This window comes from Dromaius novaehollandiae, chromosome 5 (assembly GCF_036370855.1).
Source record: "Dromaius novaehollandiae isolate bDroNov1 chromosome 5, bDroNov1.hap1, whole genome shotgun sequence".
In the NCBI taxonomy this organism is placed as follows: domain Eukaryota; kingdom Metazoa; phylum Chordata; class Aves; order Casuariiformes; family Dromaiidae; genus Dromaius; species Dromaius novaehollandiae.
In genome coordinates, this window is record NC_088102.1 from 55,636,124 (window position 1) to 55,661,659 (window position 25,536).

Below are 25,536 nucleotides of genomic sequence, written 5' to 3' on the forward strand. Positions count from 1 at the left end.
CAGGTTAACTGGACAGGTTAGCTAAGATTACACGTAAGTTAGACATGATTTATACAAAATAATTTTTCTTTGAAATATTTTAAATCTTCTCCTGCTTTATTGTGCCCTTTCTAAAGCATAATCAGCTTCAGATTTAAAGACATAAAATGCAAGGAAATCCATTATGGCTGAGAGTTCTTACTGAATTATAAGAATAGAGGCTCTAATTCAATGTTTAAGAAAATGCTTAACTTTAAAACTCTCTCATGTTAAATTTGTGGAAAAACTAGAATCAATGCAAAAGTAAATGTAAGAAATAACATCTTTGTCTTATTTACCTATTACTGTGCAACCTGTTTGGTTTGAGAGCGTGTGTGTGTGCGTGTGTGTGCGTGTGCATGCAAACAGTATTCTAATGGCAGACTGATGAGACATTACAAGTGAAAGTGAGAAGAGATCAAGGAGGGTAGGATGGTGGTGTATTCAGGGGATAGAAATCAGAAATAGGTCGGCCTTGTACTGGAGAGAGAGAAATTGCCCCGCATGCATTCCTGTGCGATGCAGTAACCTAGAATGGCAGGCGTATGGCCAGTTGTATCTGTCCATATTGTCATTTATATCATGTCATTGACCCTGATTTTCAAACCAAGTGACCAGAATACAGCTCATTTCCTTGTTCAGCACATTAATGTGTGAAATTATTAATAACCCCCCTTTCCCCCAAGTCTGAAATGTATAAAAACCCAAGGTAGTATCAGAGAGCCTTGGGAATGTAAGTTGCTGAAGTTCTTTTGCGTGTGTGGTCAGCAGAGCCATCCCGGCTGAAATCTGTGAAGTGAACAGAGTGCTGTCATGGGTGATTTTTAAAGGCTTCTATGTAATGTATATTTGCTCTTCAACAATAAAATCTATCATAACTTACCAATGAATTAGCTTTTAAGACACTGTCTGAACATTTAGGGCAGTGCAGATGAAGACAGACTACTAGTCAATGTTTCAAAACCTGGGAGTTGTTGAACTGTCAGGCCCGCGATCCGTCTCATGGCCGGTAATGGATCTGTCGAAGCACGGAGCGAGGGAGTTCCGTGTTCGATGGCTCTACCGTCTTAGGCGATTCCTCTATTCAGCAGCTTCTTCTCTATTCACTAGTAAGCCAGGTAGCTCAGAAAATAAATTATGCTGTTCCCTGGACAGAATGCATTAACCACAGAGATTATATAGTACTGGGAGATTTTGCTGAACATGTTTCAGTGCAAGACACGTGCCAACTGTTTCTTTTTCTGGCCACATATACAAGGGGGGTGGGGGAGAGAAGAGTTTGAGATCTGATTATTCTGCTCGGGCCCTAGTTCACAAGGTAGAAGAACCTCAGCATTTTTTGGAGCTCTCAGCTTTTGCTTTCAGCTCTCAGTCCCAGGGTACTAAATTATTAACTCTAGTTGCCAAGCTGGCAGCACAGTTCCCCCAACTTGATTTTTCCAGTGCAGTCGGTGGCAGTTTTTGCTCAGTCTCCAGGCCCACCTCTCTGCCATCACCCAGTTCCCCCTGCCGTTTCCCTGAGTTTTTCCCAGCTCATTGTGTATCTTTCTGCTCCCTGATAGCCGCTCCCGTCTCCCGGAGCACAGGTTTCCTCCAGCATGGTCCTGGAGGGAGCCTGCAGCGGAGAGCCTGCGAAGGGCTGGAGGAAGCGCCTGTTTCTTTCTCGTCTCTCTCTGCAGCTGCCGGTGAACTCCTGGAGGGTGAGATGGCTCTGCGTGCGGCATAGCCCTCACGACCCTTTCGGATTTGAAGCTGCAGAAAGTTCTGGTGTGAAGCCTCTTCATAGTCCTATAATATGATGAGTTTAAGGGGGTTGTCACAGGATTCACCAGAGCATGTTTCTGACCTTGCCTCAGTCACCAAAATAGAGGAAATGACGCCTATCAGCAGATTGCTGGGGGGGGGGGTTTAATATGAACAAAGAATGTATTTCTTTGCTGAGTTTTGTTCTCAGAAACAGCCGATCACTTTGGCTTATTTTTCTCCAAATAAATTCAATATAAGGGAAACATTCTGCATAAAGAATTCAGCCCAGAGGATTAAATTTAGCTCAAGTTATAAACAATTGAAAAAAAGTTTTACAGTAGAAAAACAGATTTCTGGGGAAATCTTAGTGCTACTTATTATTAACAGCTCTTTCAATGTTATGTTATAGCTGCTGTTATGTATTTTGTGTCTATATGTTATTATAAGTACGCATAGATAAGTGATAGGGCAAATAAAAGGGACAAAACAGTTACAGTTATGCTTTCTGACAAGGCCATTTAATAAAAATTAAATCTTGACCTAAGGTTACTTGCACTTGTAAACTTGTAATCATTTCAGTTTAGCATCTATAAAAAATTCTTACAAATTTAATTTATATCAATAAAATCACTGTTAAGTGCCTATAGCAACATTCTTTCAGGTGTGCTGGCAACCATATGACTCAGCTTCAATGTTTGCACAATTTTCAACTCTAAATAAATGAAAGAATAAAGAAACAGAAAACCAGAACAGGTTCAGCAGTCTAAAGATGCTGTGCAGTATTTCAGAATGGTCTTTTCTGTAATTAATTCAGCCAGTGCTGGAAGAAAATCACTAATAGTTGTAAAGTACCAAATAAAAGTGTTACTCACAAGTGTGGAGTTCAGTGTCCTGTGTCAGTAGTACAGACAAATTAAATTAAAGTGACTGCATCAGCAACTTCCAGGCTCCAGAAAGTGTCCTGTTGAGAAGCTGTACTTTGGGCTCCATGATTAATTTCCTGTCTTTTCCCTTTCTGTCTGCATTATGATTTCCTGGAATTCTTGGCTAAATGCATTGAAGCCATTAAAACTTAGGTGATATCTGTTGCAGTTTTGTCAAGCAGAATTGGTCCTGGCAGGATTAGTGTGATTTTTTTTTTTGGGGGGGGGGGGCGGGGAGGGGAGGCATAGAAAAAGCTTGGATTATTTTAACAACGTAATCCTGGCATAGGAATATTGAGGGCATACTGAAGATAGAGTCCTAGGGTTTAGTTCTTACTGTGTGTTTTTGCCTCCAATGAACTGCTACAGCACTGTCTTTTATCACAGAAAATGAATTTGATTTGGTGCATGTCTGTGAAAGTCTTTAAAAGTACTTGACTGGAGTAGTTTTAAACAGATGGTTAACAAAGAAATTCTTGCAGTATGCAGATTCTTCCTGTAGCTTCCCCATATGGCAAAATGAGACTATCAATGAGTAGCTTTTCTCATCTCTTGTATCCTGCTGGTATGATCATGATTTGAGTTTGCACAAAATTGTGTGTGGAAAAAACCAGAAGGTATACATATTGAGCTGTTACTCAGCTGTATTTCAGTTCGTGCAAGTCAGGAAAGTCTCCCTTCACTTGCAGAACAGCAACCTTATTATTATCTCTCAGCTTTGCAATATACTGAAAATGACAGTTAGGATAAAGTCCCAGTGAAATGGATGTTCAAGGTATAATTGCACAATTTCTGAAGCACACAGATTGCCTATATTTGGTCCTGTTTTGTGTGAGTACATTGATTTTATGTTGAAATTACTGTCCTCATCTGTGCTTTGCAATGGTCCTGCTGTATCCCTCACCCAAGTGCTGGCACGTGCGCAGTGTAGCAGGAATGTTTGGACAAATTAGCTGCCAAACTGAAAAATGTCTATGGAGCATCTGCAAGCCGCTATTTTCCAAAGATAGTGAAAATGTCTTTGGCAAGTAAGTTTTTCAGGTATTGGGAATGTACATTTGCCATTCCTATGAAACTAGTGAAATTTGGCCAAACTTGACACTTGAAAGAATGAAAGCACTAAAATTTCTCAGATAAGCTGACATAAAAATTGTGACTTGGCTACACTACTTACTTTTCATTGGTCTAGGCTTTTGGACCATTTTTGTTGTTGTTGAAGCTCTCCCAAAATACCAGCCTTTAGGTAGATATTGCCATGGAAAACTTCAGCCCAAATGGTTCAGATTTAGCAATGTTATAAGCAGTTGTTATAAAGAGAAGTGCTAGGCATCTTTAGTAATAGATACTTTCACCAGCTGTACTTTATGATGGGAAATGCTTAATACAAATGAAAAAGGGAAACTGAAAACCCTGGCCCCAGGTTATTGTGCAGGCTTCTTCACAGTGCTCCACCAGAAATCTCAACTGCAAAACCTTTTAATCTAATATATTCCATCTGTCTGAAGCACATTTTGGAGCTGCATGTGTAAGACTCAGGAGCTTGCTATGGAAAGGTGAAGGAGGAAAAACCCATTATTAGCCACTGAGGAAATCCTGGATATCTCCATTGCAGTGTCAGAGAGAACAATTTGGCAATCATCCATGCAAAGAGTCGTAACATTAATTCCTGCCTGGATATATCTGTCTTTGGCCATTAAAATAAAGTGGCCTTAGTTGCAGAAGGAGCAAACTTTTGGTAAGAGTTAAAAATTAGTCCCAGCAAGGAAAAAGTTTTGCTTCTCCTGAGCACAATTTACATCACTTACTGAAACTGCTTTTAGACGTGGCCATATTATCCTTCATGCTGGTACAGATAATACAATTTTTGCATGTTCTTGGCAGTGGCCTGCTTTGCACCAAAATGGATGCTTTTTCAATGCAAGAAAACACGGGACAAGGCCAGTCACTTTGAATAATCCTGTTCTGTGAGCTATGGGTAAAAGTTTACATCAGGTGGTACTGCTGGGTTTCTGCACGTGATTTCCTTGCATTTTTCTGATGGAAAAATCACAGAGACATTTCTTCAAGGCTCTGCTAGAGTACGTCTACTCTAAGTGGACATGTGATGATTCACATCTCAGGTGCATAGACCTTATAAAAGGTTCAGAAGCGGAAAGGACCACAGCTCCATCTGTACCAGCCTGCATTACGCTAACGTCTCCCAGCACGGCTGGAGGTGGACAATTCAGTCTGCACAACTTCCGAGTCCTACTCCTTAGCGCTGAATGGCTGCGCGTTCTGAATGTTTGGTTGTAAGCTCTATATGCAGAAAAAAAAGAGACCTTCCTTGCTTGCATTAGGAAGCACAAAAATATTAAATGATAAATGCTTCAGTATGAGAAATAACAAGCCTTGCTAGAGAGAAGGCATCGGAAAACAGAATGCAGCAGGAGTTTGACGTTTACCTCTAGTAAGCCTGAAGCAGCCTTCGTGACGACAGGTGACCCAGAGCACTAGCCAGTACTTGCGTTTGGCTTCCAGTAGCCATGAGGCCATCTTGGTGCCCTCTAGAAGGTAACCAAGGTGACCCCCCCCCCCGAGGTCAAACACTCAGGCTAGTGCCTTGGGGGGTCACCTGAGGTCATCAATTAGGCCGTGGGGTTACTAGAGGTCAAAGGCACACTCAGAAGACCTCCCCGGGGTCATTGGAGGTCACCAATTAGGCCATGGGGTTACTAGAGGTCAAATGCACACTCAGAAGACCTCCCCGGGGTCACCCGAGGTCACCAATTAGGCCGTGGGGTTACTAGAGGTCAAATGCACACTCAGAAGACCTCCCCGGGGTCATCGGAGGTCACCAACTGGGCTGTGGGGTTACTAGAGGTCAAATGCACACTCAGAAGACCTCCCCGGGGTCACCCGAGGTCACCAATTAGGCCGTGGGGGTTACTAGAGGTCAAATGCACACTCAGAAGACCTCCCCGGGGTCACCCGAGGTCACCAATTAGGCCGTGGGGTTACTAGAGGTCAAATGCACACTCAGAAGACCTCCCCGGGGTCACCCGAGGTCACCAATTAGGCCGTGGGGTTACTAGAGGTCAAATGCACACTCAGAAGACCTCCCTGGGGTCACCCGAGGTCACCAATTAGGCCGTGGGGTTACTAGCGGTCAAATGCACACTCAGAAGACCTCCCCGGGGTCATTGGAGGTCACTAATTAGGCCTTAGGGGTTACTAGAGGTCAAACTCTCACTCAGAAGACCTCTCTGAGGTCACCCGAGGTGACCAATTAGGCCATGGGGTTACTAGAGGTCAAACTCTCACTCAGAAGACCTCCCCGGGGTCACCCGAGGTCACCAATTAGGCCGTGGGGTTACTAGAGGTCAAAGGCACACTCAGAAGACCTCTCCGGGGTCATCGGAGGTCACCAATTAGGCTGTGGGGTTACTAGAGGTCAAAGGCACACTCAGAAGACCTCTCCGGGGTAACCTGAGGTCACCAAATAGGCCGTGGGGTTACTAGAGGTCAAATGCACACTCAGAAGAACTCCCCGGGGTCACCCGAGGTCACCAATTAGGCCATTAGTAACCTCCAAGGCCTCATTGGTGACCTTGGGTGACGTCGGGGAGGTCTTCTGCGTGTGCCTTTGACCTCTAGTTACCCCACGGCCTAATTGGTGACCTCGGGTGACCCCGGGGAGGTCTTCTGAGTGAGAGTTTGACCTCTAGTAACCCCATGGCCTAATTGGTGACCTCGGGTGACCCCAGGGAGGTCTTCTGAGTGTGCATTTGACCTCTAGTAACCCCTAAGGCCTAATTGGTGACCTTGGGTAACCCCGGGGAGGTCTTCTGAGTGTGCATTTGACCTCTAGTAACCCCACAGCCTGATTGGTGACCTCGGGTGACCCCGGGGAGGTCTTCTGAGTGTGCATTTGACCTCTAGTAACCCCACAGCCTAATTGGTGGCCTCGGGTGACCCCAGAGAGGTCTTCTGAGTGTGCATTTGACCTCTAGTAACCCCACGGCCTAATTGGTGACCTCGGGTGACCCCGGGGAGGTCTTCTGAGTGTGCATTTGACCTCTAGTAACCCCACGGCCTAATTGGTGACCTCGGGTGACCCCGGGGAGGTCTTCTGAGTGTGCATTTGACCTCTAGTAACCCCACGGCCTAATTGGTGACCTCGGGTGACCCCGGGGAGGTCTTCTGAGTGTGCCTTTGACCTCTAGTAACCCCCACGGCCTAATTGGTGACCTCGGGTAACCCCAGGGAGGTCTTCTGAGTGTGCCTTTGACCTCTAGTAACCCCATGGCCTAATTGGTGACCTCCGATGACCCCGGGGAGGTCTTCTGAGTGTGAATTTTACTAGAGGGCTCTTTCTTTTTCACGCTTGGTGACTTCAAGTGCCCCTGAGCAGTAGCCAGTGCCTGAGTTTGACCTCGAATCGCCCCATGTGCTAAGAAGGGTGGCCTCATATAACCCTGAAGTCACCTTCTGAGCATGCGCTTGATATCAGCTGACCTCTGAGGGCAAAACCCCAGGCAGAAAATTGAGTCAGCACTTGACCTCTTGTGACCCTAGTGGCTGGTTGGATGAACTCGCATTACCCTGAGCCTGGGCTTCATCTGTTGTAGTAACTCCAAGGGCTCCCCCCACCACCACCCCACTCCCCCCTTACGTGAGCTCCTCCAGAAAGAGTAAGTACGTATGTAGGTATGTCAGTTGTTGTGGGGAGTCTTCAGTAATCACGTTTACCTAACACCGAGGACGTTGTAGTCTAATCCCTGTATCTGATCCGCATAGGAGTGTCTTCTTTCTGGTTTCAAGTCTATGGTAATTTTTTTGTGTGCTGAGCTTGCTAGGCTTCACTCCTTGGAAAGGCAGTCACTAACAGCACATACATCAGGACCAGTTTTTGGATGTGAGCCCTTCTGCTTTCTTTCTGCGTGCCTTCTTACCTCACATGTTTGCCCATGCAGGAACCCTGCTCCCTTGTGCCTGCTGTAGCACCCGCTGCATTCGGAAGTACTGTGGGAATATGCTGATGCTATTGCATTTGAGTCAGAAAGACAAAAAACTCTCAAGCTCTGTCTTTCCTTTCTGTTACAAATGAATCTGTGTTTATCTATAAACCCTCGCACACGTGTCAGGGACTTAAGGATCCTCTAACATGTTTAGAAGACATCAGACCAGTTTGAAACTTCAAAACAACACTTTTCTAAGCTGACCTTCATTAACAATACTCAGTGCCAATGATTAGGCCTTAGTCACTATGCTCACATAGACAAACATCCTTAACGAGCTTATCTTTAATTAGCTGTGAATTTAAAATACATAGAGCTGATCCCATATAGTCAGCAGTAGTGGCTCTGGGTCTCTGTGGTATGGATTTCTAGGTGCTCAGGTTTGAGAGCTGTTTGATGAAGAAAGCCAGAACAGAAGTGAGATGTCATCTTTCTTCCCTTTCCTCACTCATTGCTGCTGTTTTACTCTTCTCATCTGTCCTGTAAAGAAAAAAAGGGGGGGGGGGGGAAGGGGGGAATGACTCACGTGCTCTTGACAGAAATGTCCTATCACCCGGACTTTTTTTTTCCCCTGGGCATTTTTTTCTTGTGGGATTGTGTGGGATCCTTTGGAATCTGTGGGGTCTGTGGGATTATTTCAGTTTCGGCAGATACCTTTCTTGTCTACTCCACAGGCTTAGTTTTTCTCTTTGGGATATTACCATTTGCCTGTGCTTTCTGTACTTCTTTTATATGTAGCTATACAAATTTGTTTGCTCCTTCGTGGCTACCTATTATAGACATATGTACTTATGCTTAGGTATGTTACCAGATACTAACTGCTGGTGTTAGTATTAGTAGTGTTAAAGTGCTGTAACATGCTTATACACAGTCACTGACTATGTTTTCTGAGTGGGCTTGTGTTTGGGTTCAAGGCAAGCAAATCTTCTATCTATCATCTTGCTTAATCTGCTTCTACTCTGTGGATACGACAGGCCACTGCTTTGGCTACGTTGCCCTGAGGGGGGTGGCTGCGTAATCAAGGCTGTGCCTGTCTATTTTGGAGTCTATTCGATGGCCTCCATGTGTCCACACAGTAGATAATCTGTGAGTTCATTCCCACTTTAAAAAAAACAAAACAACAAAAAGCACACATGCACAGAAAGAAAACCCAAAACACTGGCAAGGGTCCCAAGGGATACTTCTGAAATGTATTTCTTCAGACCTAAGTAACTGTAACTTCCTTTCATGGATCACAAGAACCAGGGCAGCTGCTTTCCTTTCCCGCATGCTCTTTGGAGGGAAAGTGCCAGCAGCACTGTGCAGCGGGAAGGCTGCTCTCCTGCTTAACACTTCTCCTTCCCGGGCCAGGTCATGCGAAGCCTCGGTGCAGGCCTTGCAGGAGCTGGTGAGGCCAGGATGGGGAAGAAGCCTCCTCCTTTTCTCACCTTGTTACAGTTCTGAACCCCCATGGTGAGTCTTGGGAGCTTGTGTCATCCCCTGGAGAGGTGCTGGCACATCCCCTGCGTCCCTCCGGTTTGCAGACTGAGCTAATGCAGCACATACCTGCTGGACAGTTGGTAGGCCAAGTCTCTCCCACAGCAGCTCCTCCTGTTTCATTTTGCTGAGACAGGAATTTAAGTAACTCCATCTAAATGATGACAGTGCTCTCTGCACTGTTAGAAACAAGCTACAGATTTGTTTCATGAGCGATCAAAATTCCTGAAAATAAAGTGAAGTGAGGGAGGATAAGCACTAAACTAACCTCCATGTGTCCATATTTTACATAGAGAAAGATGAATGTGGCCTGAAAATAGAAGGAATCAAGTGGAAGGAATGAGATTCCTGTTCTGGGTCAGAAAGGAGGGAGGAAAGGGAAAGCTATTTTTAGATGCTTGTGAAGTGACTGTACAGCACTGTAACCATTTGGGGAGTTCCTATGGCTCTCACAGGAGCTCAGAGTGCCCCCAATACATGCTAAAACAAACAAGTCTGTGCAAAAAGAGAATTCTTCATTAAACCCATTGATAAGAATTTCCTCCTCCCTTTATATTCAAGATGTAGTGAGGGAGGAAAAAATCCCACCCTTGACATGTGTACCTGAGTCAAGATCTCAGAATCTAAGGTCACCTCACAGAGGATAAGGAAGCAAAGGTGCAGAGAAAGGCTGAAGGAAAGAAGAAAGAGGACAGAAACTAGAAGGAGAGGAAAACAAGTGAGTAACTACACAGCCCAATATCTGATTAAGGTCAGCCAGAATCCAGGTGCTCTCATGCCTCCATGCCCAGACACAGAGTTTTTAAGCAAAGCAGAGCAAAAATACCCAATGGGAACATATGGTTAGATAGCCTCAGTTGGAGTCATGGCTTTACTCACCCTCCATCTAGCAGAAGCTGTTGTCTTCCTATCTCATGCAGAGGATGCTGTTCTCGTTGTCAGTGCACTCCCAAGTGACTGTAGTGATGTACCAGGAGTTACAGCGAGTGTGTGCTGCTGGGGGACAGCAGGGACAACCAAGGACATTGCCCTGAGACCTGGACTGGAGTAGTTAAATTGGAGCTCAATCCTCACCTTGCCTTCAGTGCCAACCAGAAACCAGGATCAGCGCTAGAGCAGTTGTGTATTCTCCATGGAGGGAGCCGAATCCAGGGGAGGACATATCCTGGCACTTGCAGCAGGCCAGATGGGATTTATCTTGTTCACAGCCACCGTTTTGGTATGTCTTCCCATAGCATGCCTGAAGGCTCAGTGTCCATCTGCCTCAGTCTTCTGCAGGCTAAACATGTAACAAGCTTTGCCTTTTCCAGATATCACTGCAAGCACCATAATCCAGATCAAAATCTTAAGTATGCCATACAATTTTGCTGAATGGAAATTACTGTAGGCATAAATTTTGAAGTTACTCACTTTGAAAGATGAATTTTGGATTGTGTAGTCTTCATAACATGAAAAATCTGCCCAGATTCCACAATACTGTCTAATTATTACTTTCTTCTGTCACTGTATGTTTGTGCCTTTTTCTCCCATAAGTATTCTCCACAAATGGAACATGTTGTCCAACTGCAGAATACATTATCCCTCAAAAAGAGAGAAAATAACACAGTTAAGCAAAAGTCATTGTTTCTTCTAGCTACAGTCAAATATCTTATTTCATTTCTCTCCGGAGACCCGGCCTCTATGTTAGGTGATTTATTTGTTTGGGAGCTCTCCAACTCAACCCGAGTGTGATTGCTTTAGGATAGGTTATGGGGTAAAGAAAAGCATTATTCAATGGAAGTTAACAATCATTATGGAACTGTGACATTAGAAAGTAGTCATAAGAATTGATCAGGCATTAAAGATACATATACATAGATTCAGGTATAGATATACCTTTAGAGAAAAGATAGGGGTTTAGCAGTATTCTGGCAGCTGTAAATACATAAAATAATGAGACCAAGCAGCGCTTAATTTTAAAGCTGCATAGATTTTCATGAATTTTATAGCTTTGGATGACTGAGTCCTATTTATCACTTTGAAAGTCAGTGACACAAGTGATGTACTTGCTCTGATCCTCCCCTGCTCCCTTAGCCAGATGCAAATGGCTTCTGCAGCTGACTCCTAGCTCGGATGCATGTGCAGCAATGTCGCTGTAACAACAGATTTGAGCTGTTTTATGCCTGAGCAAATACGTTTTCCCTGCCACATTGCTAATGAGTATTGATGTTGCAGGTATCACATGCAGGAGGTGAAGTAACTGTGCTCACCAGATCTCCTTAAGGTGCTTGCAGAAAGTGCTGTGGTTTAATGCATCCCGTTTGAGTTCGTGGGGATGTGGGCTCAGGCTTGGATTTGTTACTGCTTCTCTGCAGTTACTGCTTCTCTGCCAAGCCCCGCGGTGCTGCCTGGAGATGCCATGCAGTCACTTGGCTGTGAAACCCCACTTGGGCAGGTGCCTGGGTCCACACCATGCACCAGCCCGGGCTTGAAGGCAAGAGGAAAGATGGGGAGAGCTGGGAAGGGGCTGAAGGCTCCAGTGCCCTTTCCAGCTTGTTGAGAAGCCTGTACCTGCCTGTAGCATGTCACTGCAAGTTTCAGTTTTTGTAATGCTATGCCTATTCAGCAAGCAAGCATCTGGCTGTGGTAGAAGATAGCAGTTCTTTCAGTCATCTTCTGTAGCTATATGCCTTCATAAGAAATTTTGTTTGAGAATAGCCAGAACATAACTTCTTTCTCTTGACTCAATCTTTCTATTGCTTTTTTCACATCCTAGCAGTGCTCAGGTTTGTTAACACTTGGGCTCTTAATTGCTTCCACCTGAAATAACAACAATGTTCACAAAACTTCTGCAGATGAAAGATGAGTGACACCAGCCTGCAGAATTTAACAGAACTAGATGTAATTTCATGAAGACAAATTTACAAAATAAAATTGATTGGCCATTTATGTAATTGATTTAGTTACTCTGCTTCTAAGCTGTTATACTGATGTATGTCTTTTCCTGTCCTGCATATGCAGTGTAATCTTTTCATTATTATGTAACCTTACAGCAAGACCCCTGACTGAGATCTCAAGGCACTCCTGTGCTGGTTTTGTTCTTTATTTTATCCTAGCTGAGAAACTTTCAAAGTAGTCATAGTTTCAAAAATTTTCACTCTTGTGGTCCACTGGTACAGACAGAAAAGGGGGTACACACATTTCTCATAGATTATTAAAAGTAAAATATCCCTTTCAAATTATCTTTTCTTCAAATTATGATTTAAAATACATTTTATTCTGCAATATTTTGTTTCCCTTTGTCATTAAGATTGCTTGTTATCCAGGCAAACTCGGGGACCCAGGTTCATGTGGTTGACTGCAGGATTAAGGGCATATACAGAAATGCATAAAAAATTGCATGAAGTTCCTACTTTGACTAAGTCCTGGGCTTTGCTAAAATAATTGAGAGCTTGTTTCTGTATTTCCCTCCTTTCAGAGCGCCAGTACTGGGGCTCGGACTTGCAGCTTCTCGAACTGCCTTTTGAAGAAGTCTTGTGCAGTGATGAAAGCGCATACAAGTGGCTGTGCACCCTGAAGAAAGTGGGAATTGTGCTACTGACAGGAGCCCCTGCTCAGCAGGGAGAGTTGGTGAAACTTGGCCACAGGATTGGTTTCCTGCGTCTCACATTTTATGGGTGAGTTTTGGGGGTTTTGTTTTGTTTTGTTTTTAATATCCTTGCTTTGCCAGCTATGTGATCGCCTCTGATATATTTCACTTCAGGTTGCTGGACCCTTGTTGTGGACTAATTTATTAAAATGGGATGAAAATTTTTCTTGTCTGCACATTAGAAAACATGATGTAAATTAAACATCCTGTATAAGAGGATTGCTTTGTTGTCACAGGCCGAATACGTAACGAAAAGCAGCAATAACATTAACTGCTGAGAGAAGAAAAAATGCCTGAAAACAGATGCCAAATACAAGATAACTACAAGATAGCCCTACTTGTCTATACCATGGAACCAAACGAACCAAGTCCTCAGTCCAGCTCCCTGCTGGAGTGAGGGAGCCTATCTGTACCGAAACTGTTTCTTAGCCTGACTTCTAATCTGGGGAGTAGGTAAGACGTGGGTGAGCTTGTTGTCGCTGAGAAGAGGTGCGAGGTACTCGTTTCCCGGCCTTTACCCGAGCCTGCTCTGGCAAGGCACAGCCAGCCCCACTGCGTGCAGGACTGTGGGTCCCTGCCACCGTGTAAAAGGCCCTTCCCAAATAGCCGTGCCTCTCAGCTACAGCAGTTTTGACTCTTCCCTTTAAATACGGTAACACCAGGACGCTTTTCAGCTTGGCCTAGATTTCGTCTTCCTTGGTAGGCCGAGTAGACACCTACTTGCAGTCCCAGGAATGGACGCCTCTCTGTGGAGGAGAGGTAAGCTTGGGCTCACGGCTGCAGCCCAGCGCCCCACGGCCGCACCCCGGGGCACCAGTGCCCCCTGCGATGCAGGGCTGGTGCCACGCGCTCCCTCACGCAACGCCGCAGCCGCTCTCCCGCCGCGCCGAGGGCTCCTGGGCGCCTCTGAGAGCGAGGGGGGTTTTAGCCTTCTCACGTACAAAGGTACTACAAATGCAGTTCTGAAGACTTGGCTTTTGCAAGGGTAAGAGCTCGTGCTGCAGGACCACAGGCAGGAACGTGTAAATCATCCTTTTGATCATGGGTGGGTAGACTGAACCTCTACCTCCCTCACCATCTGCCAGATGAGTAAGCAAACAATGACAGTAGCTAATGTATTGCCCTGCCCCTCACCCCCAACTTTTGGGTATAATTTTTAGAATATATATTCAAAAAGCTGTTACTTAGGGATATGTCCTTGTATGTGTGCTTATTCTTTAAAGAATGACAAAAACAGCTAACAACATTTAAATATTGTTATTTCTTGGTGTTTGAAAAGCCACCAAAACCAGAACATCCGGGGACCTCCATTGGAGGAGCTCCCTTCTTTCCCATGGAAAAATAAAAGATAACAAAAATTATGGCAAGACTTCTCCTTTACTTGGATCCACCTAGTTCAAAGGTAACCTAACCAAATGTCAGCAATAATCAATGCCTCTCCTTTGTCTGAAAAGATTTAAAATAAATAGAAGGGGAATAAAAAGCCCAGCCTTGGCCAGAAAGACTACACTCCTTCCAGATTACAACACAGAAGCAAAGATTTACTTCCCCTTAAAATTTTTGTATGAGGGCACATGTGAGCCCCACTGGAATATGCAATGCAGATGAGGTTGACAAGATCAGCACAGTGATAACAGGGGAAATATATTAATTCAGAATGTTATTGCTGAACGATAGGGCCTTTCTTTGTGCTATTATACTTCTTATTAAGACTTACTATGACATCTGCAGTTTGTCAAAGTAAAGTAGTTCTATAATTAGCTATGGAAAATGATGTCATTGATGACATCTGGCTTTCAGGCTTCTTGAAGAAGTTCTAAAAGGCAGAAAAAATTAGCTATCGTGATACAATAGCAGCTTTTAGCAGTGTAGAAGTTGCTTCTGATCCAATTTCTGTCATTCATTTTTACGCTGCTTTCTGCCCCTCTAGCTAGAGAGCTCTGTTCTTAGGTAAACTGTTGCTCTCAGGCACACTCACATATGAACTCTGAAATTAAGTTACATGAATACAGAGGAGAAGAGCTTGCACCTTAAATATGTATTTCATATGTATGAACAAAACCTGCTATGCTTTTCCTTCTTACTTACTCTGTTTCAATATTTCTGCAACATTCTGAAATATTTATGAAAAATATTTCATGATTCAAATCTTTGTTAATCCAAACCTCATTCTGTGTCAGAAAGTTGCCAAGTTAGGAGTCATTTCCTAACGTGTTGTCGGTGTGGGTTTGCATCTGAGAAATGCATTCCTCACTTGGGCTGTGACTCATTAATAGATCATACATTATTCCACTCATCAGCACCCTCTAATGGAGAACAAAAAAAAAAAAAGAAAGAGTATTATTTTGAGATAACTAATAATTTAGTTTTACAAGGTTCACCAAATAAAATGTGCTGCAATAGAAGAGAAGCAAAACTTGCTATTCCACACATTAACCTCCATTACGAACTTGGCAGTTTACTTGAAAACTAAACCACAAGAGCTCAGCAAGAAACAGGTGTGGACATGGCCCTATTTCCCTTGATAAAATATGAACAATAGCCTTCTAAATACACTTCTTAGGTTGAAAGTCAGTGTGTTTGTGCAAGAGTTTTCCTTGCTTAACATAAGGAAAGCTGGCTCAAGAACTCTGCTTGAGATTAGCAGAAACATAAGTGAACTCACAGCACATAGAATAGTTAACCTGTGAGAATTACATTATTTTAAAAGACTTTCCATTGTCATCCAAAAAGAGTGCATGGAGAGAATAACTGCTTTAAAATACCAAGAATATTACAAAGCTTGTTTTGTCAGTCCCAGAAGCCAAGATAAATACTTTTTAAACTTAAAAAGAAAGTATAATGTACGGGATGTTAAAATAATGTGCTTTCATTAAGGTTTTTTTCCCCTTTCTGCTTACTGAGACAGAAGAAAAAGTGATTTTCAAAGATAACTAGGATTCAGTCATGTTAATCCTACTGAAACTAGCAGGAACAAAATCCGCTAATCCATTTGGAAACCTCATCCAATGAGAGTAAACATTTTCTGCAGTTAAAGGCATTCCTAATGTCAAGCACCTGTCTTTGGCAGACCACTATCTATCTCATTTTTAAAAGTGCATCATCTTAATAATGGTGTTGCTTTCCATTTCTGTTTTGACATGTTTTTAATAATAGACAATAGGAAATTCTCAGGGATATCAACTCCTGAACATATCTAAGGGTGTTTCACAGCTCTGCCAGGCATCTGAAGGAAGATGAAGCACTTGTTCTGCTCCTGTCTGGGCAGCAGTGTTAAACTACACAGCTATTTTGACAGTTAGCAATGAATATAGCAAGCTCCAAGTAACAAAAAATTTTGGTTCCTTGTTAAAGCATACCAGTAAAGGAAAATATCTAACATCTACGCAATACCCCAGAAAAACAAACAAACAAGCAAGCTTTAACATATATAATGGATTTGCACTTGGGTTACAACAGAACTTTTAAGAGCTTTCATAAGTTGCACTGGGCCAGCAACTGGATTTAGAAGTTCTTAGATCCTAAAACTGGAAACGATCTTTAGATCTTTTTTACTAAAATTCATGACATGACCGCCCACCACGTTTACCTGTTATCCTTAGACTGAGCCCTGTAACATATTTTTCACTAAGGCATTCAAAAGTTTTTGATGTTTAACTCAACAGTCTCAAAAGACGAAAGAATCGCTTAGCAGTCTGTCTCAGCTGTTTATCATCCTTGCTGTTTAAAATTCCTGCCAATTATCCATTTGAATTTTTATGACTTCACCATCGACCTTGTGATTACAATTATATCTTCTGTGCTACATTTAAGAGATTTTTGAAGAGAGTACCTTAAAGTATAAACGTGCATTGACTATTAGGATATATTTTACTTGAGTAAGTCCAGCTAATGGATGATTCAGACTACCCTGAACAGACTTAACAGTTTATCAGTTGTGTCATCAGAATGTTTTCTTACTAAAAACACAAGTCTTGAGTCTCAGTGGTTCTTGCCTAATATGATTATAGACAGTAATGTTAAATGAACGCTTCCATCGTCAAAAGTCAGCTTGAATGAATATTTTTAGTGTTTTTAAAGATGGTTTCAATCAAAATAATTTGTCTGGATGAGTTCTGAGTCTTTGATACATGAAACATTTTAACATAGGTCACATCCTACGAAGAGCCTCCCCCCACATTTATGTTCCATACCAGCTCAAGGCTGAGGGTTGGCCTCAGTCCACTCTGGCTGAACAAATAATGTTTAGAAGTGCTTTCACTGCAACAGTTTAAATCAGATTTACTATATGGTGTGGATTAAACCTTATTCTTATATATTTATTTAAGTACTGGGGTCTGCAGTAAAGGAAGGTGATTGGCATTGCATCATGAATGAAAGGAAGAAAGTTTGCAAGTCTCTTTGTTTTTCCAAACATATTTGTTAATTGATTTATATATTGGTAAGGATGCAGAAAGAGAGTTTCAATATTGCCAAAGTTTTCCAGTTGACTAATAATTCTGCATTTAAAAGAAAACAGGAATATTTCAGTATAGTTTGGTTTGGGATTTTTTTTGTTTTGTTCTGCTTTTTAAATGCACCCATAGTTTTTGGAAGTCCTAAAATTTGGTTTACATCATGCTAAATAAACCACCATAGTTAGGTTTACTCTAGGGCATCTGATAGTTGTTAAGTATGTTTCTATGATTGGGTTGAATTTGCAATATTACGTTAAAATCTCAAGAGCATGAGGTCAAAGAAAGCATGAACTTCAAAGACCAGTTCTGCAGACCAGTCTGGATTTCAAGTAACTAAAAACAGCTCTATCACAAGGTGCCTTCAACAACCTATATAGAGAACAGTATCTAATTAAAAAAAAATAGCGTATATTCCAATGCTAAAGGAAATGCGCAGTTATAAAAGAGGTATATTGCTAGTATGAACATTGTATCATGCACAGAGCCAAGACTTTCTATGGAAAAAAACCAAACTGTTGAACACGCTTTCTTTGTCAGAACAGGTTGCCAGCTTGCAAGGAGACAGAGTAACTGTACACTCAAAAAATGGTGAGCTGGCCAAGAATTCAGAGCCAGCCTACACTGAGCCGAATTTTGGGCAAGCGTGCTATTCCCCAAAGCTTGGCTTTCATTTCTTCAAATCAGAACTAATACATTGTTTAGCTGTCTCAGAGACCCTTTACAAGGGTCCCTTTCTTAAGGCTGTATAATAAAAGCATACACATTAAAAATAATGGTCATAGTAACTCAAAGGTAAGCTTCCAGAACTATACGGCTTAACTATCCTCCAAAGGATGCATACAAGAAGAATTGGCTGATATATGAACCTTGACCCAAAGCTTATTCAAGTCATTAGAAAGACACCCAGCACCCACCACTGACAACTTATAGCACTGGAGGAAGTCTACAGGAAAAATCTCATGTCAACAAGTGGCATGTGCACCATTTGCAGACCTAACTGAGATACTGGTTTTGAGCATTTAGTCCTCAAGGCAGTGTGAATTCTCGTAGGCTTATTTTTTTCCTCTGTTTAAAAGGAGCCTCCCTAATCACAAAGGCTGTAAATAGAAAGTTGGGTTGCAAAATATTAAGCATCAAAATAGTTGCTGTCTTGCTGCACAAGTATTAACTAAGTCTCCTTCCTCCCTGCCGTGCATGCACACATGCACAGGCACGCGTGTTGCAGCATAACATCTTTAGCAATGTTCATCTGTTCTCATCACCCTCCTGGTGATGTTAATGATTAACATTTTGAAGTGTTTCATTAGATGAGTCTTTGGACCAGAGTTTGTCCTGATAAAAGGGAGTGGGGGTGGGGACAAAATTTATTCAAGTATTGGAAAATACAAGCGGGATTGTGCCATAACTGTTGTGTTGAAGTTGTGAATGAACCTTGTTTTGGTCCTCCATGTTGGAGGGATTTCCATTTTATGTTGCTTTTAATGGTTTAAGAACTTATCCATAAAGCATTTTTAAAAATTTAGGTCACAAAAATAATTTCAGATGTTTTAATACAAATGTTTATGAAGTGGCAACATGCTAAGCATATCAGAAAACAGCTACAGAATTGTATTCAAATGGCTTAATAAACCAGTATTTGTAAAATGTGTAATTCCTCATGTGAAATCTTGAAAAATACTTTATTTAATGATATTGGCTTAGATTTTGATTTTTATGTGATTTTTTTCCACAAATATTTTCTAAGGAGCAAGTTTTTTAGTTTTGATGCCTTTATAGCTGGAATACAGTCTAAAGATACTACAGATGAGAAAAGACTTCTGTCCCCATAGTACCTTTTCCCCAAAATAACCTGTTTCACCTTCAGATACAGTTATTGTAGCATCTGCTCTTAGTGTTCTTGCATACTCCTCGCAGTAGCAAAAACTCTCTTGAGTTTTCAGTCTTAACAGCAGACTCCTCTAGACCAGCATTTTTCAATCCTTCTCTTCACCTCTAACACAGAAGTTCATTTATTGCTGACATGCAATTCTGAGGTGTTTTTTTACAACTGTAATAAAATAATAATTGCTGCTAATTCCCCTGCTATTTCTCTAGCAGCCAAATACAAGACCTACCAAATATTGTAAATAAAAAGATAAATTTAAAACTGGCAAGCTTGCCAAATAAAACAAATACCTCAACTGGGCCATGAATTTTCATTAAAGTGTAATAGTAATGAATACTGCCCTGACAAATGGAAAAAACACAAGCGTTTTTCCTGCGTGGATGTCTGGTACATGCTACCTAACATGTCATTACTAGGGAAAGTGAAAACATTATCTGTATCAGCTGTATAATACAACATCAAGGGATTCCATAATTTTCAGATTAAACTTTTTCTTTATTACGTTACACAGACACAACTATACTAACAAGTTGTCAAGTCATATTGTAATTTATTTCTCCAAAGTCTTTTGCCCTAGAACTTGTGCTCCTCCCCTGCTCCAAAACCTTATTTAGGGTTTGCGGTGGCATAAAAGGCTTCCTTTGCATCCCTGATAATCTGTGTGAAATAGTCCGTCTGCATCTCTTGAAGGGCTTGGCTTTAATGACATAGATCCCAAACCTCTTTGTGAATGAGACTTAGGTCTTTTTAATAAAGCAAAGACCAGATGATTTAAGCATGACTTCAGCTCCTAATGCAAGCATTTTTCAAACTAAAGATGTAACAAACAGACCAGTTTTCTGCTCAGGAACACTGAGCTCACATTGCCATTAATGCAAAAAATCGCTACACCTGGCTGGTGCCAAATATCCTGCTATGTAGCCTGTGCAACCGATGTTGAAATCTGACTCTAATTACTAATTCATAAACCACTGCAACCTGCTTTGCTCTCTCCAAGGGACTAGAGTCCTCTGAGATTGTCCACATTTTTGTCTTTTACTTCTTGTGCACTTAATGTTAACAGCTCTCCCTGTGACTTTACTCTTTACTCAGTTACTTTAGCTCAGTTAATGTTTCAACAAAGTAAGGTTGATTTTTTTCATATTCAAAGCTGAGCACTGCAATTAGCATCGCTTTCTCTATTTAATCATTGTCGACTTCAAGTCAGTAACTTGCGCTGTGGCAGCATCTTCTTGCGTGGCAGGAATGTTCCCAAGGATTCACTCCCGTCACAAAACATAACAGCATGAAAGCACGGGCTCTTTTTGAAAAACATCATCAATACTTTTATAAAGTATTACCATTCCAGCAATGGTATATATTCTGTCATAAACCAGACAATTAAAATGTAGTAAATTGGTTTAGAACCATTAATGGAACTGGAGCTTTTTTTAATTAAAGTCAACAAAACTATCACCAACACTAATGACAAGGATGATGTGCTCGTTTTTGGCTGTAAAACTGGGAATTATGGAAACGTGGCTGAAGATACCATACTTGAGTACTGAAGTCATGCACTGATGAGTAAGTGCTGTACCATACAATCTACAAGCAGTTAACACATTTGGTAATATTCGAAGGTTTTTTCACCTGGCAATTTCAGAAATTTTGTTTTAGTATTTTGCATAGTTTTATGCTAAATATTACTCCTAGAAAAAAAAGTGTTTGCGTACTGTATATAACTCATTTTGGTCTGCACATTCTTTAGCTTGTTATTTTCTTTTTTTTTTTTTAAGTACAATTAAGAAGTAATACTTGACACACACCACCTGAAAAACATAATATATTTGGTCTGTAGTACTTCACAAGGGAAAATGAGTTTCATATTTTTCTTTTAAATTATTTATGCTCCTAAGATTACATGGACTGCATATGGTAACTTACACTTTCCTAGACATATGTCTGGATCTATATCATGTATTTGCTGAGAACTGTCTTCGATCATGTGAACCCTGTGCAAACAAAGCATGTCGTTCTTGGTCTTATGTTTTCCTGCCGGGTGCGTCACTTGAAACAGATTTAGACTGTGCTGCCATTTGGTGTATTCATGTCTTTGTATTCTATATAACTGAGTCGGGGCAGAGGATTGGTTTTGTTCTGGGTTTGTTTGGGGGGTTTTTTGCAGTTGTCAGTGAACTTACTGAATTTTGTTAAATTTCAAGACAGATAAACTATAGTAAACCAAATGGGGCTAGTTCTCAGAAAGAATGTCAGAGAAAGGAAAAAGGTTCCAAAGTCTTTCACCAAGACATTTTCCTTTAATGGCAAATATGCAACTCACAGGAAATATCTCACTGCAAAGGTTACTCTGTATTTTCCAAGATCATAAAGCTTTAAAATTAATTTTTGGGGGAAAATTCATAGCTTTAACAATTTCACATTTCATTGATGACATACTCTAACCTGGCAGGAAAAAATATAAAGTTGATAATAAAAAAGTACCTCTTTATTAGTTTCTTCATCTGATCTTTGCATTCAATGAAGTACCACCTCTGGCAAAGGAAAGCCGTCAGTCTTCTAGGAAGAGCACCGCGGCCCTGTGTTCCTCTACACGCCGAGTTGCTAGCGTGAATCTACGGCTGGCTAAATCATAATTGCCAGCATTGCTGAAATAATCCGTCTTTGCTGCGGGGGACGCTGCCAAATCATCTCTTTGTAATTTTACAACATTTTTATGTTCATTGAGGATGAAATAGCTCTTCTGCATTGTGATTTCATAGTTAGAGCGTGTACTGTCTGGCATATTGGCTGGCTGTTTTAACATGTTTTGTCTGTTCCCTTTCATTATGAAGACCAACTTGGCAAGTGCAAGACAAAACAGATGCTAACAATGTGGCTTATACAACCGGGAAGCTAAGTTTTCACACTGATTACCCTGTTATGCAGCATCCACCTGGGGTAAGAGGAACCTACCATTTTTTCCACAATACAAAAAGGGAGAGGGAATTTTCCTATAGCGTGACATATAAATTCGAGTAAAGTTAGTGTTCAGCGACTCTGAATTTTGGTTTAAAGGAGCAATACAAAAATATTAGTCTGTGTATAACAATGGATAAATACATGTGTAAGCAATGTATACACATGATATAAGTTCTGCATAACATGCCATAAAGTTCTGTCCCAGAATTTTTAAATTGAAACCCACAAAGTATTGAGAATATTACCATATGGGAAAGAGAGAATTAGGGTCCTGTATGCATTTTTGATACTGCTTTCATTTTATTGAAGAAATTGGGTGTCTAAATGCTGTAGTCAAGCTGTGAAGCTGTAGGACAAGTCTGTTCAACTCAGGAGGTGAACAAGTTAGAGGAAATGTGATTAAGATGTTATATTCTCTCTTCTATGAACTCAGTTAGGTTAGGCGCTTAGTCGCCCTTTCACAACATATGAGACGAGGCATTCTGTAAAGCTGGAGAACCACCACTTAAATCACAGAAAATATATTCTCACCTAGCCGCTATCATATCAAATCCTAATCCACATAATTCACCAGAGAACTGAAAAGCAAGATGAGCATGTACAAAGGAGCAAAGATACTCCTGTGGAAGTTTGCATCTGTAAGCTTCGTACCTGCAACTTCCCCTTCTAAGGTTTTTTGGATATTTTGTATCAATTGTTTCTATAATTAAATAAAAAGCCTATGTGGTTTATCCATGACTAAGTGCCAAATATTTCAAACTAATATTATGTGTTAAAACTCATTTAGATGCTGTTCATTAATGTGGAATAAGAATAGGGCTTCATTACTAGGGAACAGATGTGAATTAGCTCAGTCTTGTCTGTGCCAAAGCTCACATACCACTGTAAAAAATTAGAAAATGAGCCTAACCTTTTCATTCAAAAATGCTTTTATGAAATAAAAACACTAAAGCACTTTGTTTTTTTATCACTGTCCTAAATGTCCTAAAAGTTTTCTTAATTTATCTAGTTATTACAATATTTGAACACTTACGACATTATTTAATAAAAGACCTGAAATAATGTTTGTAAATGGATGGTGGTTAGTTTCAGATCCCTCCTGTAAAAATAGCTGTAGGATTTCCTAGGTTTTGATCTTGCAACTATTTTTCTAGGAGATGTCCCAATAAAAAAGTGATTATTAGATCTGGTGGAAGTCCTAGCTCCCCAGGACATGAAGCTACATTCTCATGTGAGCTAAACGCTCCCTTTGAAGGCTTCTGCAGGGCCATTTCCCCATGAGGGACGTTATTAGAGCCCCGTTTCAGGCTCCGTGGCATCGAGCCCTGTTTGAGCCCAGGCGGAGAGGCCGGTTGCACCGCCGAAGGAGAGCCCGGGTTGCCTCGTGCTGCCTGTGCGGGCACGGGGGCCCAGCCTTGTGTGGGCCGGGGCAAGCGCGACCTACGGGAGGGTGGAGAGCTGCTTCCCTGCATGAATAAACTGGCTTTTATCCTTTCCAGAGGAAGGAAGATTAGAGGAGGAATAGTAATTCGATGAACCTGGGCAAAAGGGAGACTGGTGCAAACTCTGTCCTCCTCCTCCCCCTTTTTTTTTTCTCCCAGTGGTCTCAGAAATAAGTCTTTGAGCTTTTAAGGAAGGCTGCGCTGGTATGAGGGAGAGATTTTGTTTAGTTACACTGAGATGAACTGTTACACTTTGCCCAATCCTGAGCTCTTTAACGTCATCAGGAGTTTGACTACGTGGCTCAGTAATTCAGATTTCCACTGGTGCAACAGAGAACAGAGTTTAGACTTTCTGCTCTATCTTGCCCAACTTCTTGACAATTTTGTATACATTGTGAAGTGAAATGAAACTTCCTTAATCCTATTTCATTATAAAGATACTGGGCCTGTTGCCTTCTGTGAGCCATGTTTTCCCCTCGTGAGCAGATAATTGACAGTGAGTTTAGTTTCTGCAAGAGAAAAATAATCCTCTTTGTGGAGATAAGGAGGGAGACTGCAGTGCATTAAAATTATACAACCACAGTGAACAGTGACTCAGAAAGGAAAAAAGTGACACCAGAGCTTTGCAGTTGACTCACAGGAAATAAACAGGGGTTTCAAGTGATGGGAGATAGCCCAAATGGGATGGCTGTATGGGCATGTTGCTTTAATTTTATGCCTTTGTGATAATGGATACTGTGAAACTGCAGTAATGCAGTCTTTCTTGCCTCACTGCCTTTCACTTAAAAAAACCCACAGATACGAGGGAACTGATGCTAATGAAATGTTAAATATGCAAGCTAATTCTTGTAATGAGCGGTCGCCTCATTACAGGTTCAGTTTCTTCACTGTATAAAGCAAACAGCTGCAGGAGGTGAAAGTGAAGTTGTAGATGGATTGCATGTAGCCAACAAGCTGAAGAAACAAAATCCTCAAGCCTTTCAGATCCTGTCCTCTACTGCCGTGGACTATACAGATGTTGGGGTCGACTACTGTGATTTTGCTATGCAATGCAAACAGAAGATTATAGAGTGAGTAGCTCCAAAAACACAATTACACTGAACCCCCCCCAAAATGTGGTGTATCATGGACTGCGGGTGGATAGGAGAAGGTCCATTCCTGACACCTTGTGGGGAAACACGGTTTTAACTTAGTCCCTGTTACTTGGTCTGACATTGTCGGCGTGTGGCTCGTTCCCCGTTTCCTAAGGCTGGAGCGGGCTTTGCCGTGTCCCGCCTTGCCAGCCGCTGGCAGGGCTTCCAGCTGCAAACCAGGCTAGCAGCAGCCGGCTTTGAACGGCGCGCTGGTCCATGTACGCCTGGGACTGCGCCAGAGACAGGGCCTCATCTGAAGCGTTCGGACCAAGAACTGTATTATAAACATCTCCAATCTAAATGTTCATAATCACTTCTGAATTTAAAAAGTTTACAATTCAACATTTAAAGTCTATAGAGTTAAGTGTGTTAAGTATACGCTTCCTTGCGATTCTCACTTCTCCTGCTTCAGCACAAACCTGCAAATTCCAACGCAGTAACAGCCTAGGAGGGAGGAACTGTGCCGTGGGAGCACCCCTTGGCAGAGCATTGCCTTTCGCTGGAGAAACGCGGTGAAATTTCACAGGAGACCTCCACTGTTCTTTAACCACATTAAAAGGTCTCAGTAACAGCTCAATAACGCTTTTTTCTGTTCCCTCTCTGTCTCACAGCATAGATTACAGAGGTCAGGCCGTTCGCATCAATTATAACAATGCAACAAGAGACACGGTGCTTGACATACCGGCTGAAAAAGTGCGGCCATTTTATGCAGCTCTAAAGGAGTTTGATGATTTATTAAACAGCAGAGAACACAAGTTTACTTACAAGATGAAACCAGGTCAGTGAGTAAATTGCCTCTGTTTGCAATGATTTTTCACACGCTTTTCCTGATAGTCAAAACACTTGAGCAGTTAGCACTGTTCTGGTAGT

The 25,536-nt window shown here is 41.8% G+C and overlaps 1 protein-coding gene and 1 long non-coding RNA gene across 8 annotated transcripts in view; one reads left to right on the top strand and one right to left on the bottom strand.

Moving 5' to 3' along the window:
* The window catches only part of BBOX1 (gamma-butyrobetaine hydroxylase 1), a 47,964-nt gene that overhangs the window by 18,423 nt on the left and 4,005 nt on the right, over positions 1–25,536 (top strand). For both annotated transcript variants that reach the window (XM_064512871.1, XM_026121768.2), the window contains 4 exons: positions 12,621–12,819; positions 21,965–22,070; positions 24,407–24,603; positions 25,278–25,444. In XM_064512871.1, coding sequence (XP_064368941.1) covers positions 12,621–12,819; positions 21,965–22,070; positions 24,407–24,603; positions 25,278–25,444 — 669 coding nt within the window. The remainder of the gene's footprint in view (positions 1–12,620; positions 12,820–21,964; positions 22,071–24,406; positions 24,604–25,277; positions 25,445–25,536) is intronic.
* Positions 7,955–25,536, bottom strand: part of LOC112996349 (uncharacterized) — a 43,505-nt gene continuing 25,923 nt past the window's right edge. For 3 of the 6 annotated variants that reach the window (XR_010389448.1, XR_010389450.1, XR_010389447.1), the window contains 3 exons: positions 10,574–10,744; positions 9,233–10,479; positions 7,955–8,167 (listed from right to left, as the gene is read on the bottom strand). This is a non-coding gene — a long non-coding RNA (uncharacterized LOC112996349). Of the gene's footprint in view, positions 8,168–9,114; positions 10,480–10,573; positions 10,745–21,614; positions 21,997–25,536 lie in introns of those variants that run through there. The other 3 variants (XR_003262412.2, XR_010389449.1, XR_010389451.1) reach the window with 3 other exon arrangements.